Below are 16,742 nucleotides of genomic sequence, written 5' to 3'. Positions count from 1 at the left end.
CAGTGGGAGAGGAGCATATTGGAGGGCACAAAAGAGCGAGAAGGTTCTCGGACGAGGCAAATGCCTCCCTCCTGCAGGAGGTAGAGTTTCGCTGGGGTGATTTGACACAGGGAGGGCGTGGGAAGCCCACCCCAAAGGCCTACCAGAAGATATGGAAAGAGATAGCAGAGGCGGTCTCGTCGGTGACCACCGAGGTGCGTGAGGGCATCCAATGCCGTAAACGATGGAATGACCTTGTGGGATCCGCAAAAGTATTATATTTATTTACATGTATTTATGTAATTTGATTTGTAACATCATCATCATCATCATCATATGCAGTCCCTCGAATCGAGGATGACTTGCTTCCACGTCAAAAAGTTCACAGGTGTTTCAATGATGGACCTAAAATTCCATGTCCGAACTAAATCTTGAAGGGTGGAAGATGCCTGTGCTTGGATTTTTTTTTTTAAACGTGTGGTGACTGTTGCACACCAGCCACCACACGGGCTTGACAGAGCTAGGTCTTGGTCCAGTAGCAAGACTGGAGACTTGCTCTGCTGCACGGACCAAGTGCACACACATATCGCAGTGTGGGCTGACCCGTGCTGCCCCTGGGCCCTCGCCTCTTCTGGGCCCCAAACTCATGCCTCTCCTGGGCCCCGATCACGTCCCTCTACAATCTCTCGCCGCTCCTTCGCCCCGACCTCACCGCTCCTCCTGTACCTTGGTGACAATCATGAGTGACTATCACTTTTACCAGGAATGTTTTACTCAAAGCCTGCGGTCACGGTGTATGTCTTTTAGGTAAAGAATGATAATAATCATGATTACATCAGTCTCTGTGACAGTACCTAGCAATGATCTCATGCCATGTCGTCCTGTCACCTTTTACAGACGAAGCTATCGACAATGAAGTCCATGCAGAGGCAAACGGGTGGGGGGGCCACCAGTCCCCAGCGACATCACTGAGATGGAGGAGTGGGTGCTCGCACTCGTGGGGAAGCACACCCGGACAGCCATGGAAGCATCTGCAGACCCTGAAGTGATGCCACGTGAGTAAAGTTTACACCATTGCGTGATGTAAAGTCAGGAGATGCCACACCCACTCATATCCGAACAATCATATATCATAGATGATTTCTCAAATTGTGCTAGAAATAATGCTGGCCTAATGAAAATCATTGCAATGCAAATGTGTTGATGGTCATGAAATATGATGTCCGTGATGATTTTGAGAGCGATGGTGCTTTTATCATGCATATGCTGTGTGTAGCGCTGGACTCACCTTGTGACCCTAGCACCCCCTTCTTCTCTAATAACCTCAATTGTGTTTTGCGGCTCAACCAGCAGCGCAGCCCCAAGCAAGACCACAGAGGCCAGAAAGTGGGGCCTCGGGGCCCGACACTTCGGACGATCCTACATCTGGTGCGGTGGAGCTCCGATTCTCGCCTGTCAATCCGCTGGTCTGTTCTCCACGGATGAGAGCGCGAACTTCGAGGAATCTACATCGTCACGCTCCAGAAGCCATTCCACCCACCCCAAGGCCATCTAGTGGTCCTCTGGTCATTCCCGCTTCCACTCTGGAGGTACCGGCCCCAAGCACCTCGCCACAGGGCACCCCATTTGTCCCCAGGACGGCGCCGACCCCGCAGAGGCCTCGTGGACACGGTAGGTCTGGTCCACGAGCGCCAGATGAGAGCGGAGAGATGGTACAGTTGTCCAGGAGGACTGTAGACATTGGTGACCAGCTCATTGTAGTATTGGGGGGCATATCCTGACAGCTGGCCACCATGACTGAGTACGTTCCACGGATGGCGGAGGCCCTGGATGCGATAACCAGGAACACTGCTGGCACAGGCCTCCCAGTGGTCCCAGAGCGCGACACTCCAGCCCTAGGTTCTGCATCACCACTGCGAACGACAGATGAGATGAAGGACCAAGATCCTGCTTCTACATCATTGACTGTTGCTCCCTCAGCACCCCGCACTCCCGTACCCGTGCAACCAGCGCCTCTGCCTTCTTCCCCCCCCCCCCCCCAAATGAGGCACCGCCTGAGGAGCTCCTCGGCCAGGCGCCGTGGAGCGAGGAGGGGAAGGGGTAGGGATGGTGAGAAGGTGGGGGAGGGGGAAGGAAAGTGAGGTGCATGTGCACAGATGATGGCTGTGTTATATCTCCATCTGGGTGTATGCAATTTGTTGTAATGTATGGGGGGAGGGGACCACCCTCCTGCTTTGCCTTTGTATTCTGTGTTGCTGGACATGTTGAACATTTGATTAATGTCAATGGTGGAAAAAGTGGGATGTGGGCGGGGGTTGGATTTTTTGCCCATGATACTTATGATTTCAGACCAATGTTGGTATAAAAGTTTTTTTATTGAACATAACCTTGTTGCGCATTGTCGCAAGCTGGACCATTACACACTGGTGATTCCTTAACATGAAAGGGTTAAATAAAACTTAACTTCAATTAACGTAAACTTAACTGGCACCAAGGTGAAGGGCACCATTGATTTCTGAGCTGCATACAAACAGCAGTGTGTCAGCGTTGTCACTCACAGCAACGTTCTTTCAGGCAAATCGTTCAGATATCAGCTCCTCACTTAAGAGTCTTGCAGCTATGTAGCCACCATGGGCCCTTTCCTACGGTCTGGAGAGGGTCATAGCCAGCCTGATTGGCCCTAGGTCAGGGTCCAGCCCCTCGTTGTCCTCTTCCTCTCTCTCCTGAGGTGGAGCATCAGTCCCTTCTGGCAATTCTTGTCCTCTCCTGATAGCCAAGTTGTGCAGCATGGAGCACACGACCACGAATTTACCTACTTGCTCAGGGTTGGATTGTAGCTCCCCTCCAGAGTGGTTCAGACATCTGAAGCGCTGCTTAAGTACAGTTATTGTTTTGTGGACCACATTGCATGTGTCTCTGTGGCTCTAGTTGTATCGCTTCTTGGCCTCGGTATGGCTGCAAAGCAGGGGGGTCATCAGCCAGATGGCTAGGCCATATCGGTTATCACCAAGCATCCAGCATTGTCCTTGTGGCTGACTCTTAAAGATGTCAGAGACAGCGCTCTCAAGCAGGATGTGAGCCTCATCGAAGCTGCCCGGACATTTGGCATTCACTGCCATTATGATCTGGTTGTGGTCGACAACTAGTTGGACTTTCAGGGAGAGAAATCTTTTTGTTGCGAAAAAGCTCCGGTCCGGAGAAGGTGCCCGCATGGCGATGTGAGTGCACTGATGTATTGCTCCCTGCACCCTGGGGAACTGAGCAATGCAGTAGAATGCTCAAGCCCTGTCAGTCTGAGCCTCCGTGGTCTTGGGGAAGCTGATAAAGTCCATCCTTCTCGCGTACAGAGCCTCCGTGACCTGTCTAATGCAGCGATGGGTGACATGGTGAGACAGTGGGCAAATCTCAACCGCGGAGGCCCGAAAGGAACCGGACGCGTAGAAAGACAGTGCTGCAGTGACCTTGACCTCGACCGACACTGATGTCCCGATGGCAGGCTGCATAGGTGGTCTGATGAGCTCACATATTTCATTGATCATCACCTTGTGCAAGCGCAGTCTCCAAAGGCAGGTGTGGTCGAACACGTCGAGGTAAGACCTCTTTTCCCTGTACGTGCGGGGTGTGTATGGTCTGGCCCTCCTCCTCATTCTTGCACATCTTAAATTGAGGTCATAATGATGTGCATCACACATTGAGCCATCTGCACTCTTCAGCATCTGCGTATTAATCAATACAGGCTGAGAAATGGCTGTCCCCATTGTAATGAAAGTATAGTAGCGATTGATCAGAAGCAATAATTTCCTCACTAAAATACACCTAGAGTAAACCCCCAATAGTCCAGAGTCTGAAAATATGTCTGTTGAGATGGTCACTTCACCTGAGAAGAACTCCAGAGTCAATGCAAACTGCCCCAAAGTTGAAGCAGCCTTTTGAATGAAGCGAGCTGCGATTTTAAAAATGGCAGCCACACCGCTGACTTTAGTTCAGAACAGTTCCACTTTTTCTGGGCGGTTCTTTGGGCGAGCGATATTGTGGTCGATATGTGCGAGAGGTGGGCAATCTCCTGGGCGTTAGTTTCGCCAAACGTGCTCTTTACGACTAAAAAAAGGCGGGCGGTATTATTGAATTTCAGCGTTAATTCCGTGCGGAAAGTAACGCTGGGCGATATTATGGGCATTGATTTCGCCCCCAAAAAGTGGGCGGGCGGTATTATTTTATCCCGGCGTTACGCGTATGCGGAAAGTAACGCTCGGCGATAAGTTTCCGAAAAATGCCCGTCAGTTTCCATTTTGTGGCTAAATGGGCGATATCTGGGCGTTATACGTCATTTCAGCAGTAAAATGAACGTTAAGTGGGTGTTAAGCATACAAAAAAAAGTGGAAAATCTAGCCCCAAGAAGAATACAAATTTTCTCTCCAAAGGCCATCAGAAAATGTAAACCTTTCACAAGTCATTTACCAGAGATTAAATTGAGAAATGGCCTACCAGAAATTTTCTGTAGTATTCCAAGGGTTCCACCGTTCTAACAAAAGGGAAAGAAAACACAGGTCAAGTTCATTGTGCTCAAATATTAAATTACATCATATGACAGTTACAACATGATTATTAGAAACAGTTAAATGTTCAATAACAGTTAAATATCACAACACATCATCACCTTTACTGTTTATTCATAACAATATTAAAAATATTTCAGAACTTTACAATGCACTTCAAATATTCTGAAGGTTATTAATTAAGCATTCTCCCATTTTTCACTAAAAGCTAAATTTCACCCCTAAATTCTCATTCAAAGCAAAATCTGCAGTGTAGCAGTGGAAGTAACATGGCAAAATTACAAATGGCACTATACAGGGAAGTAATCGCCAATAATCTACGTGGCCCACATATACTGACCGCAAAATACAATCTAAATACTGGAACTAAAGCACAAAGAAAATCATGTTCTACTGTTCCTCAAGCTAATTACAGAACTACAAGTTGCATTTTGCATCTTGAGCATTTAAAATTATTTTCTGTGCAAGACTGAGTAGTTTCTGAGTCGTATGTGGAATTACTTCCTTTAAACATCATCATCATAGGCAGTCCCTCGAAATCGAGGAAGACTTGCTTCCACTCTAAAAGTGAGTTGTTAGGTGACTGTACAGTCCAATACGGGAATTACAGTCTGTCACAAGTGGGACAGTCGTTGAAGGAAAGGGTGGATGGGACTGGTTTGCTGCACGCTCCTTCCGCTGCCTGCGCTTGTTTTCTGCATGCTCTCGGCGACGAGACTCGAAGTGCTCAGCGCCCTCCTGGATGCTCTTCCGCCACTTAGGGCAATCTTTGGTCAGGGACTCCCAGGTGTCGGTGGGAATGTTGCATTTGATCAAGGAGGCTTTGAGGGTGTCTTTGAAATGTTTCCTCTGCCCACCTGGGGCTCGCTTGCCGTGTAAGAGTTCCGAGTAGAGTACTTGCTTTGGGAGTCTTATGTCTGGCATGCAAACGATATGGCCCGCCCAACAGAGCTGGTCGAGTGTGGTCAGTGCTTCAATGCTGGCCTGATCGAGGACGCTAACGTTGGTGCGTCTGTCCTCCCAGGGGATTTGCAGAATCTTGCGGAAACATCATTGGTGGTATTTCTCCAGCCATTTGAGGTGTCTACTGTATATGGTCCACATCTCAGCCATACAGGAGGGCGGGTTTCACTACAGCTCTGTAGACCATGAGCTTGGTGTCAGATTTGAGGACCTGATCTTCGAACACTCTCTTGCGAAGGTGGCCAAAGGCTGTGCTGGCGCAATGGAGGTGGTGTTGAATGTCTGCCCTTGCTGATAATAGGCTCCCAAGGTATGGAAAGTGGTCCACGTTGTCCAGGGCCGCACCATGGATCTTGATGACTGAAGGGGGCAGTCCTGTGTGGCGGTGTCAGGTTGGTAGAGGACCTTTGTCTTACGGATGTTTAGTGTAAGGTCCATGCTTTCGTACGTCTCGGTGAAGATGTTGACTATGACTTGGAGTTCAGTCTCTGAATGTGCGCAGATGCAAGCGTCGTTTAAACAGTATTCAACCCGTTATATCTTTAAAAAAATATTTAAACATGGGTGTGATGAACCAGACATTGTGAATAAGCCAGAGATAACAGAAAGACAACTCTACGTTAAACGCTAATTACTTGGTTTATTTTTAAATAACCAATACAAGTTAATGTAGCCCAATATACTAGAACATCTGTAAACAGGTTATTACAAATTCTCAGAGTCCAGCAACACTCAAATTATGTATCATTTATAGATTTTTAAATGCATCATTCTTACAACTGAGTCTCCTCTCCCATTCTCGTCACCAAGGATTTAATTTTTACAGAACTATCTTTGCTTATGCTACTTCTCTTTCACCCATACAGTACAGCACTAAACAAAATGTGAACTTAACAATCACACTTCCACTATTGAAATACTTCCACGTCGAGCTACAGTACGTGGATGACGCCTGCGTCTGCGCACAGAGGCTGAACTCCAGGACATAGTCAACGTATTTACTGAGGTGTACGAAAGCATGGGCCTTACACTAAACATCCGTAAGACAAAGGTCCTCCACCAGCCTGTCCTCGCCGCACAGCACTGTCCCCCAGTCAAGATCCACGGTGTGGCCCTGGACAACGTGGACCATTTCCCATAGCTCGGGAGCCTCTTATCAACAAAAGCAGACATTGATGAGGAGATTCAACTCTGCCTCCAGTGCGCCAGCACAGCCGTCGGCCACCTGAGGAAAAGAGTGCTCGAAGACCAAGCCCTCAAATCTGCCACCAAGCTCATGGTCTACAGGGCTGTAGTAATATCCACTCTCCTGTATGGTTCAGAGACATGGACCATGTACAGTAGACACCTCAAGTCGCTGGAGAAATACCACCAATGATGCCTCTGCAAGATCCTACAAATCCCCTGGGAGGACAGACGCACCAACATTAACGTCCTCGACCAGGCCAACATCCCCAGCATTGAAGCACTGACCACACTTGATCAGCTCCGCTGGATAGGCCACATTGTCCGCATGCCAGTCACGAGACTCCCAAAGCAAGCGCTCTACTCGGAACTCCTTCATGGCAAACGAGCCAAAGGTGGACAGAAGAAACGTTACAAGGGCACCCTCAAAGCCTCCCGGATAAAGTGCAACATCCCCACCGACACCTGGGAGTCCCTGGCCAAAGACCACCCTAAATGGAGGAAGTGCATCCAGGAAGGCGCTAAGCGCCTCGAGTCTCATCGCTGAGAGCATGGAGAAAACAAGCTTAGATAGCGGAAGGAGCGCACGGCAAGCCAGTCCCACCTCCATTACCCTCAACAACTGTCTGTCCCACCTGTGGTTCTCGTATTGGACTGTTCAGCCACCTAAAGACTCATTCTAAGAGTGGAATCAAGTCTTCCCTTGATTCCGAGGGACTGCCTATGAGGATGATTGAACAGCAGAACTAAACTAAGCAGTTAAATGATCCTTACACAACAGAATGGGCTGGATGTTCTGCTCCTGGCTGCCTTTGTTTTCACCCCAGAGGAGCAGCAATGAGCTCTTTTAGGCGGGCGGCCAGCTTCTAGCCGGGGTTTTCGGGGCCAGTTGCGGCGGGTTACGGAGCATTACCGCCTGGAAGAGGCAAGCTGGTGTTCAACACCCCTGGTTGCGACACCAGCTCGATTCTTGGCTCCCGCCCAACCCATAGTGCCGTGTAGAGCAGCCTGCTGGGACTGCCTGTGAAAAGGGGCGGTCCGACCTATACCGGCTGAAGTGAGGTAAGTTATGTCCTCCTCAGGTAAGTGTGATTGGTTTTTCTTTTTTTTTTTGCGATTTATGTTGTGGTGGTGTGGGCAATGTATTGGGATGTTTTTGGTGGGGGGTTTTTCAGGGTTTTTTCCCTCCCCAGGCCGGCTGTTCAGCTCTATAGATTTTTGCATGCTCAGCCAGCCAAGCGCTCTAAGAGAGGTGTGCAATGCCTCCCTTAGCGCTCCGCCCCACACTCAGGGCCCGATTTTGCTGACTGAAGCGCAATCTTTACTACCCCACCACCATTACCGCCCTGAAATGAGCAAAACCGAAAATCCAGCCCTATGTCTTTGGTTCTGTGAAAAGACAAAATACTGTCTATGGTGCCACTGTCAGAAATCACTTTAATCCACCTCATTATTACTCCTATTTTCTGACCTACGCTAAAGCTCTAACGTTATTTGCAATTGCTTGTTTACAATGTACCGGTTGAAAAAATGGGGATGGGGTTGACATACTATTCATCCAACATGCTCCATTATAACACAGGTTCGTCTGCTGAATAAATTCTGCACCCTGCAGATCCTCAACATGTATCCTCTATTGATCTTTATGACAGAGATGTGTCCTCCTCTCTCCCCATGCTCAGTGCCCACCATTTTCCTTTCCTCCTAATTGTAAACCATTGAAACGTCTAACACATGAGCACTATATAAATACAAGCTGTTGTTTATCCAAACAAAATATGAAGGCCCTGAAAAATACCTTTTTAATAACAAAGTCTACCAATTATTACAGTACCATATCCCATCATCATCATCATAGGCAGTCCCTCGAATCGAGGATGACTTGCTTCCACGTCAAAAAAGTTCACAGGTGTTTCAATGAAGGACCTAAAATTCCAGATTCCGAACTAAATCTTGAAGGGTGGAAGATGCCTGTGCGTGGATAATCTCACTTCCAAGGCAATGACTATGATCAGTGCCACACAGTGAGGGGTAGTGGCCAGGTGCATACAATGCAAACAGGGCTGAAACTGGCCTCTGCTCCAAAATCCTTACAACAGATTTCACAAAGTGAACAGGCAACCTCAGCAGTTCTTATCAGCAGCTCTTATCTGGCGGTTAAAAACTGAAATACAAAGTTACAGGGATAAAACATATTGAAAACAAATAGGAAGTTTCCTGCTGCTGCAGTGCTGCTATCTAACCTGGAGTTAGGCGCAGTTTGTTTCATCAAATGAGTTACAAGACACTGTCCCATGACAGGGCACAAACCGAGACAGGTCAGGGCTACAAAACACATTCACATCACAGGGCACAGACCAAATCAAGCTCCAAATTTCATTCTCTCTTGTGAAAAGCTGCAGCTCCTGCTCCAGATTAAAACTTTAAACAGAACCGTCAACACTGGGGAAATGTTAGGAGCCGCGCTTATGCTTCACTGAACTGAACTTTACCGCAACACCACTTAAAACATTTAGTGCTGAACATATGGAAGTAAACAGCGAGGGCCCACACTCTTAAACCAGACTAGTTGCTCCCTGTCCCCAGACTCTCATTCCCAGCTCTCAGTCCTCGTCCCAATCCCAAAATCCCCACTCCAACACCCCCTTGCTCTCTCTGCCTTCCTCCTTTTCTCTCTCTCTCTCTCCCCCTCCTTCTCTCGCTCTCTCTCCCTCCTCCTCCTCCTCCTCTTCCCTCTCTCCCTCCTCCTCCTCCTCCTCCTCTTCGTCTTCCCCCCTCCTCTCTCTCTCTCCTCTCTCTCTCTCTTTCCCTCCCTCCCCTCTCCTCTCTCTCCCTCCTCTCTCCCTCCCTCCTCCCCCCCCAATCTCTCTAGCTATCTATCTCTCCCTCTCCATCTCTTCCCCTCACTATCACTCACTATTTCTCCCTCCCTCACTATATCCCTCCCTATCTCTCACTCTCCATCTCTCCCTCACTATCTCTCTCGCCCTCACTATCTCGCTCATTCCCTCCCTCTCACTCACTCTCTCTCCCCCTCCCCCTCATTCACTCACTATCTCTCCCTCATTCCTTCTCTCATTCTCTCCCTCTATCTCTCCCTCACTTACTATCTCTCCCTCATTCCCTCTCTCCCTCATTCCCTCCCTCTCCATCTCTCACTCATTCCCTCCCTTTCCCTCACTACCTCTCCCTCGCTATCTCTCCCTCATTCACTCACTACCTCTCCCTCCCCCTCATTCCCTCCCTCACTATCTCTCCCTCATTCCCTCCCTCTCACTCACTATCTCTTCCTTACTCACTATCTGTCCCTCATTCCCCCCTCTCCCTCACCCTCACTATCTCTCCCTCTCCCTCATTCCCTCCCTCACTATCTCCCTCATCCAATCCGTCTCCCTCACTATCTCTCCCTCATTCCCTCCCTCTCCCTCACTCATTAACTCTCCCTCATTTCCTCCCTCTCCCCTACTCACTATCTCTCCCTCATTTCCTTCCTCACTCACGATCTCTCCCTCCCTCGCACTCTCTCTCCCCCTCACTCACTATCTCTCCCTCCCTCCCTCACTATCTCTCCCTCCCTCCCCCTCCCTCACTCACTATCCCTCCCTCCCTCACTATCTCTCCCTCCCTCACTCACTATCTCTCCCTCCCTCACTCACAATCTCTCCCTCCCGCCCTCACTATCCCTCCCTCCCTCACTATCTCTCCCTCCCTCACTCACTATCCCTCCCTCACTATCTCTTCCTCCCTCACTATCGATCCCTCCCTCCCTCACTATCTTTCCCCCCTCCCTCACTCACTATCTCCCCCTCCCTCACTATCTCCCCCTCCCTCACTCACTATCTCTCCCTCCCTGCCTCACTCACAATCTCTCCCTCACTCTCTCTCCCTCACATTCTCTCCCTCCCCTCACTCTCCCTCATTCACTATCTCGCCCTCCCTCACTCACTCACTCACTCTCCCTCCATCACTCACTCACTATCTCTCCCTCCATCACTCACTATCTCCCCCTCCCTCACTCACTATCTCCCCCTCCCTCACTCACTCACTATCTCCTTCCCTCAACCTCACTATCTCCCTCCATCTTCCTAACTCACTATCTCTCCCTCCATCCCTCCCTCACTATCTCTCGCTCCCTCCCTCTCCCTCCCTCACTATCTCTCCCTCCCTCACTCACTATCTCTCCCTCCCTCACTATCTCTCCCTCCCTCCCTATCCCTCCCTCCCTCACTATCTTTCCCTCCCTCCCTCACTATCTCTCCCTCCCTCCCTCACTATCTCCCCCTCCCTCACTCACTATCTCCCCCTCCCTCACTATCTCTCCCTCCCTCAACCTCACTCACTATATCTCCCTCCATCTCCCTCACTCACTATCTCTCCCTCCCTGCCTCACTACTATCTCTCCCTCACTCTCTCTCCCTCATTCCCTCCCTCCCTCACTCTTTCTCTCTCTCCCTCTCCCTCCCTCACTCTCTCCCTCCCTCTCATTCACTATAACTCCCTCCCTCTCCCTCACTATCTCGCCCTCCCTCACTCACTATCTCGCCCTCCCTCACTCACTCACTATCTCTCCCTCCATCACTCACTCACTATCTCTCCCTCCATCACTCACTCACTATCTCTCCCTCCATCACTCACTCACTATCTCTCCCTCCATCATTCACTCACTATCTCTCCCTCCATCACTTACTCACTATCTCTCCCTCCATCACTCACTCTCCCTCACTCTCCCCCATCCATCACTCACTCATCTCTCCCTCACTCACTATCTCTCCCTCCCTCACTACCTCTCCCTCCCTCACTTTCACTCACTATCTCTCCCTCCCTCACTATCACTCACTATCTCTTCCTCCCTCACTCTCACTCACTACCTCTCCCTCCCTCCCTCACTACCTCTCCCTCCCTCACTACCTCTCCCTCCCTCACTATCTCGCCCTCCCTCAACCTCACTCACTATCTCGCCCTCCATCTCCCTCACTCACTATCTCTCCCTCCCTGCCTCACTCACAATCTCTCCCTCACTCTCCCTCCCCTCACTCTCCCTCATTCACTATCTCGCCCTCCCTCACTCACTCACTATCTCTCCCTCCATCACTCACTATCTCCCCCTCCCTCACTCACTATCTCCCTCCCTCACTATCTTTCCCTCCCTCACTCACTATCTCCCCCTCCCTCACTCACTCACTATCTCCCCTCCCTCACTCACTATCTCCCCCTCCCTCACTATCTCTCCCTCCCTCAACCTTACTCACTATATCTCCCTCCATTTCCCTCACTCACTATCTCTCCCTCCCTGCCTCACTCACTATCTCTCCCTCACTCTCTCTCTCCCTCATTCCCTCCCTCCCTCACTCTCTCTCTCTCCCTCTCCCTCACTCTCTCCCTCCCTCTCATTCACTATAACTCCCTCCCTCTCCCTCACTATCTCGCCCTCCCTCACTCACTATCTCGCCCTCCACTCACTCACTATCTCTCCCTCCATCACTCACTCACTATCTCTCCCTCCATCATTCACTCACTATCTCTCCCTCCATCACTTACTCACTCACTATCTCTCCCTCCCTCACTATCTCTCTCTCACATCTCCCTCACTATCTCTCCCTCACTCTCGCTCACTATCTCTCCCTCCCTCACTCTCCCCCTCACTCCCTCCCTCACTCACTATCTCTCTCCCCCTCACTCCCTCCCTCACTCACTATCTCTCCCCTCACTCACTCCCTCACTCACTATCTCTCCCTCCCTCATTCACTATCTCTCCCTCCCTCACTCACTATCTCTCCCTCCCTCACTCACTATCTCTCCCTCCCTCACTCACTATCTCTCCCTCCCTCACTCACTATCTCTCCCTCCCTCACTCACTATCTCTCCCTCCCTCACTCACTATCTCTCCCTCCCTCTCCCACTCACAATATCTCCCTCCCTCTCCCTCACTGACTATATCTCCCTGCCTCACTCACTATCTCTCCCTCCCTGCCTCACCCACTATCTCTCCCTCCATCACTCACTCACTATCTCTCCCTCCATCATTCACTCACTATCTCTCCCTCCATCACTTACTCACTATCTCTCCCTCCATCACTCACTCTCCCTCACTCTCCCCCATCCATCACTCACTCATCTCTCCCTCCCTCCCTCACTCTCACTCACTATCTCTCCCTCCCTCACTACCTCTCCCTCCCTCACTTTCACTCACTATCTCTCCATCCCTCACTATCACTCACTATCTCTTCCTCCCTCACTATCACTCACTATCTCTTCCTCCCTCACTCTCGCTCACTACCTCTCCCTCCCTCACTACCTCTCCCTCCCTCACTACCTCTCCCTCCCTCACTACCTCTCCCTCCCTCACTTTCACTCAGTATCTCTCCCTCCCTCACTATCTCTCCCTCCCTCACTATCTCTCCCTCCATCACTATCTCTCCCTCCCTCTCACTATCTCTTCCTCCCTCACTCTCGCTCACTATCTCTTCCTCCCTCACTCTCGCTCACTATCTTACTCTCCCTCACTATCGCTCCCTCCCTCACTCACTATCTCTCTCCCCCTCACTCACTATCTCCCCCCCACTCCCTCCCTCACTATCTCTCCCTCCCTCACTCACTATCTCTCCCTCCCTCAACCTCACTCACTATATCTCCCTCCCTGCCTCACTCACAATCTCTCCCTCACTCACTCTCTCCCTCCCTCTCCTTCACTCGCTCCCTCCCTCTCACTATCTCGCCCTCCATCACTCACTCACTATCTCTCCCTCCATCACTCACTCACTATCTCTCCCTCCATCACTCATTCACTATCTCTCCCTCCATCACTCATTATCTCTCCCTCCATCACTCACTATCTCTCCCTCCATCACTCACTATCTCTCCCTCCATCACTCACTATCTCTCCCTCCATCACTCACTATCTCTCCCTCCCTCACACTCACTATCTCTCCCTCCCTCACCACCTCTCCCTCCCTTTCACTCACTATCTCTCCCTCCCTATCACTCACTATCTCTCCCTCCCTCACTATCTCTCTCTCACATCTCCCTCACTATCTCTCACTCACTCTCGCTCACTATCTCTCCCTCCCTCACTCTTCCCCTCACTCCCTCCCTCACTCACTATCTCTCTCCCCCTCACTCCCTCCCTCACTATCTCTCCCCCACTCACTATCTCTCCCTCCCTCATTCACTATCTCTCCCTCCCTCACTATCTCTCCCTCCCTCACTCACTATCTCTCCCTCCCTCACTCACTATCTCTCCCTCCCTCTCCCACTCACAATATCTCCCTCCCTCTCCCTCACTGACTATATCTCCCTGCCTCACTCACTATCTCTCCCTCCCTGCCTCACCCACTATCTCTCCCTCCCTCCCTAACTATCTCTCCCTCCCTCCCACACTATTTCTCCCTCCCTCCCTCACTCTCTATCTCTCCCTCCCCTCCCTAATTCCCTCCATCCCTCATTCACTATCTCTCTCCTCCCTCACTATCCCTCACTCAATATCTCACTATATCTCCCTCCCTCTCCGTCACTCACTATATCTCCCTCCCTCTCCCTCACTCACTATATCTCCCTCCCTCTCACTATATCTCCCTCCCTCTCTCACTATATCTCCCTCCCTCTCCCTCACTCAGTATATCTCCCTCCCTCTTCCTCCCTCACTATATCTCCCTCCCTCACTATCTCTCCCTCCCTCATTCACTCACTATCTCTCCCTCCATCATTCACTCACTATCTCTCTCCCTTTCCCTCACTCACTATCTCTCCGTCTCTCTCACTATCACTTCCTCCCTTTCCCTCCCTCACTATCTCTCTCTCCCTCCCCTCCCTCACTATCTCTCTCTCTCCCTTTCCCTCACTCACTATCTCTCCGTCCCTCCCTCACTATCACTTCCTCCCTTTCCCTCCCTCACTATCTCTCTCCTCTCCCACTATTTCTCTCTCTCTCCCTCCCCTTCCCTCCCTCACTATCTCTCCCTCACTCACTCACTATCTCTCTCTCTCCCTCCCTCACCTTCCCTCCCTCACTATCTCTCTCTCTCCCTCCCTTTCCCTCGCTCACTATCTCTCACTCACTCACTCACTTGAATCCAGCCGCCATCCTGCGCCCAGCACCACGTGAGCTCCGTTCCCCTCGGCACAGATTCAACACAACACGGCGCGGCGCGGAGCGGACTCAGCGAAAGAGCCGCCGCATCTCATTAAATTGCGAATAATTCTGCTCCGCGCCTCCCAAACTCGGGTTGCCCGCGCTTTCCCCTCTGAAGTTGTTAATTGTATTTGTTGTCCTATTGAATGTGCTGAAGTGAAATGGCGGCCCTGCCCCAGGCGGAGGGAGTCTGTAGTGGAGCACAGCTCCAGCACTGCACTGCTCTCCTCGGCTTTTTTATACAGTTAAATGCTGCACATTTAATGTGATTAATTTAATTAAACACTGCTTTAGTTCTTGCCAGCTTTTTTGCTCCCTGTAAAACAATGCCTTGATTTTAAAATTCTCCTTGTTTTCAGATCCCTCCATGGCCTCGCCTCTCCCTATCTCTGTAACCTCTTCCAGCCCGACAACCCTCCGAGATATCCGCGCTCCTCCTGCACATCCCCGATTTTAATTGCTCCATCATTGGTGGCCATGCCTTCAAGTCCCACTCCATCCATCTAGGCCCTATCTGCTCTCTTAGGTAGATGTAAAAGATCCCATGGCACTATTTTTAAGACGGGCAGGGGAGCTATCTCCGGTGTCCTGGTCAATATTTATCTCTCAATCAACATAGCATCACATTGTGGGAGCTTGTTGTGTGCAAATTGCCACGTTTCCTACATTATAACAGTGACTACACTTCAAAAGTAATTCATTGGCTGTAAAGTGGTCATCTGCTTTAATATCTCCTTATGTGGCTCGGTGTCAAATTTTGTTTTATAACACTCCTGTGAAGCACTTTGGGACATTTTACCACATTAAAGCCACTGTATAAATACAAGTTGCGCTTTTTAAAATAAAGTTGTAGAAAATTTAACAGTTTTACAATAGATATTGGCCATTGCATCATAACCTAGTGATGTTAGTAAATAACATCAGTTTTTTAAAAACAGGCTGGAATTAATATAAATAACATATTAGGATCAGGAGTAGGTCATTCAGCCCCTCGAGCCTGCTCCGCCATTTAATGAGATCATGGCTGATCTTCTACCTCAACTCCATTTTCCTGTACTATCCCCATATCCCTTAATTCTCTTCATATCCAAAAATCCATCGATCTCTGTCTCCCTGAGGGGAGAGGAAGATGTTTTTATCATGGCATCGCACTGGAGATGGGAGAGGATGATCCATTGAAGGTGGATGCTGATGGGGTAGAAGGTGAGGGCAAGGGAAACCCTGTCGTGGTTCTGAGAGGGAGGGGAGGGGTGAGGGTAGAAGTGCGGGAAATGGAACAGACATAGTCAAGGGCCCCGTCAACCACGGTGGAGGGGAAACCTCTGTTGAAGAAAAAGGAACACAAATTGGAAGCACTGGTGTGGAAGGTGGTATCGTCAGAACAGATGTGACAGAGATTGACAAAATAGGAGAATGGAACAAAGTCCTTACAGGAAGCATTGTAGGAGGATGTGTAGTTAAGGAAGCTGTACGAGTCAGTGGGCTTATAGTGAATACTGTTCGTTAGCCTATCCCCAGAAATGGAGACAGAAGTCAAGGAAGGGAAGAGTCTGAGATGGACCATGTTAAGGCGAGGGAAGGGTGGAAATTGGAACTAAAGTGAATGAAATTTTACAGTTCCGAGCGAGAGTCGGAAATAGCACCGATGCAGTCATCAATAAGAACATATTAGGAGCAGGTGTAGGTCACTCGGCCCCTCGAGCCTGCTCCGCCAATAAATGAGATCATGGCTGATCTTCTACCTCAACTCCACTTTCCTGCACTATCCCCATATCCCTTAATTCCCTTAATATCCAAAAATCTATCGATCTCTGCCTTGAATATACTCAAAGACTGAGCCTCTGGGGTGATAATTCCAGAGATTCAACAACCTCTGAGTGAAGACAGTCCTCCTCATCTCAGTCCTAAATGGCCGACTCCTTATTCTGAGA

General features: G+C 50.0%; 1 protein-coding gene across 1 annotated transcript in view; it reads right to left on the bottom strand.

Annotated features, from left to right (window-relative positions):
* exosc8 (exosome component 8) overlaps positions 1–14,947 on the bottom strand; it is a 55,640-nt gene extending 40,693 nt beyond the window's left edge. The window contains exons 1-2 of the mRNA XM_070892369.1: positions 14,747–14,947; positions 4,465–4,501 (exon numbers count right to left, since the gene is read on the bottom strand). Coding sequence (XP_070748470.1) covers positions 4,465–4,501; positions 14,747–14,763 — 54 coding nt within the window. The 5' untranslated portion in view covers positions 14,764–14,947. The remainder of the gene's footprint in view (positions 1–4,464; positions 4,502–14,746) is intronic.
* Between the last annotated feature and the right edge of the window lie 1,795 nt (positions 14,948–16,742).

This window comes from Pristiophorus japonicus, chromosome 10 (assembly GCF_044704955.1).
Source record: "Pristiophorus japonicus isolate sPriJap1 chromosome 10, sPriJap1.hap1, whole genome shotgun sequence".
Lineage (NCBI taxonomy): Eukaryota > Metazoa > Chordata > Chondrichthyes > Pristiophoridae > Pristiophorus > Pristiophorus japonicus.
Note: the sequence above shows the minus strand (reverse complement) of the source record. Positions and strands in the feature narration are given on the sequence as shown.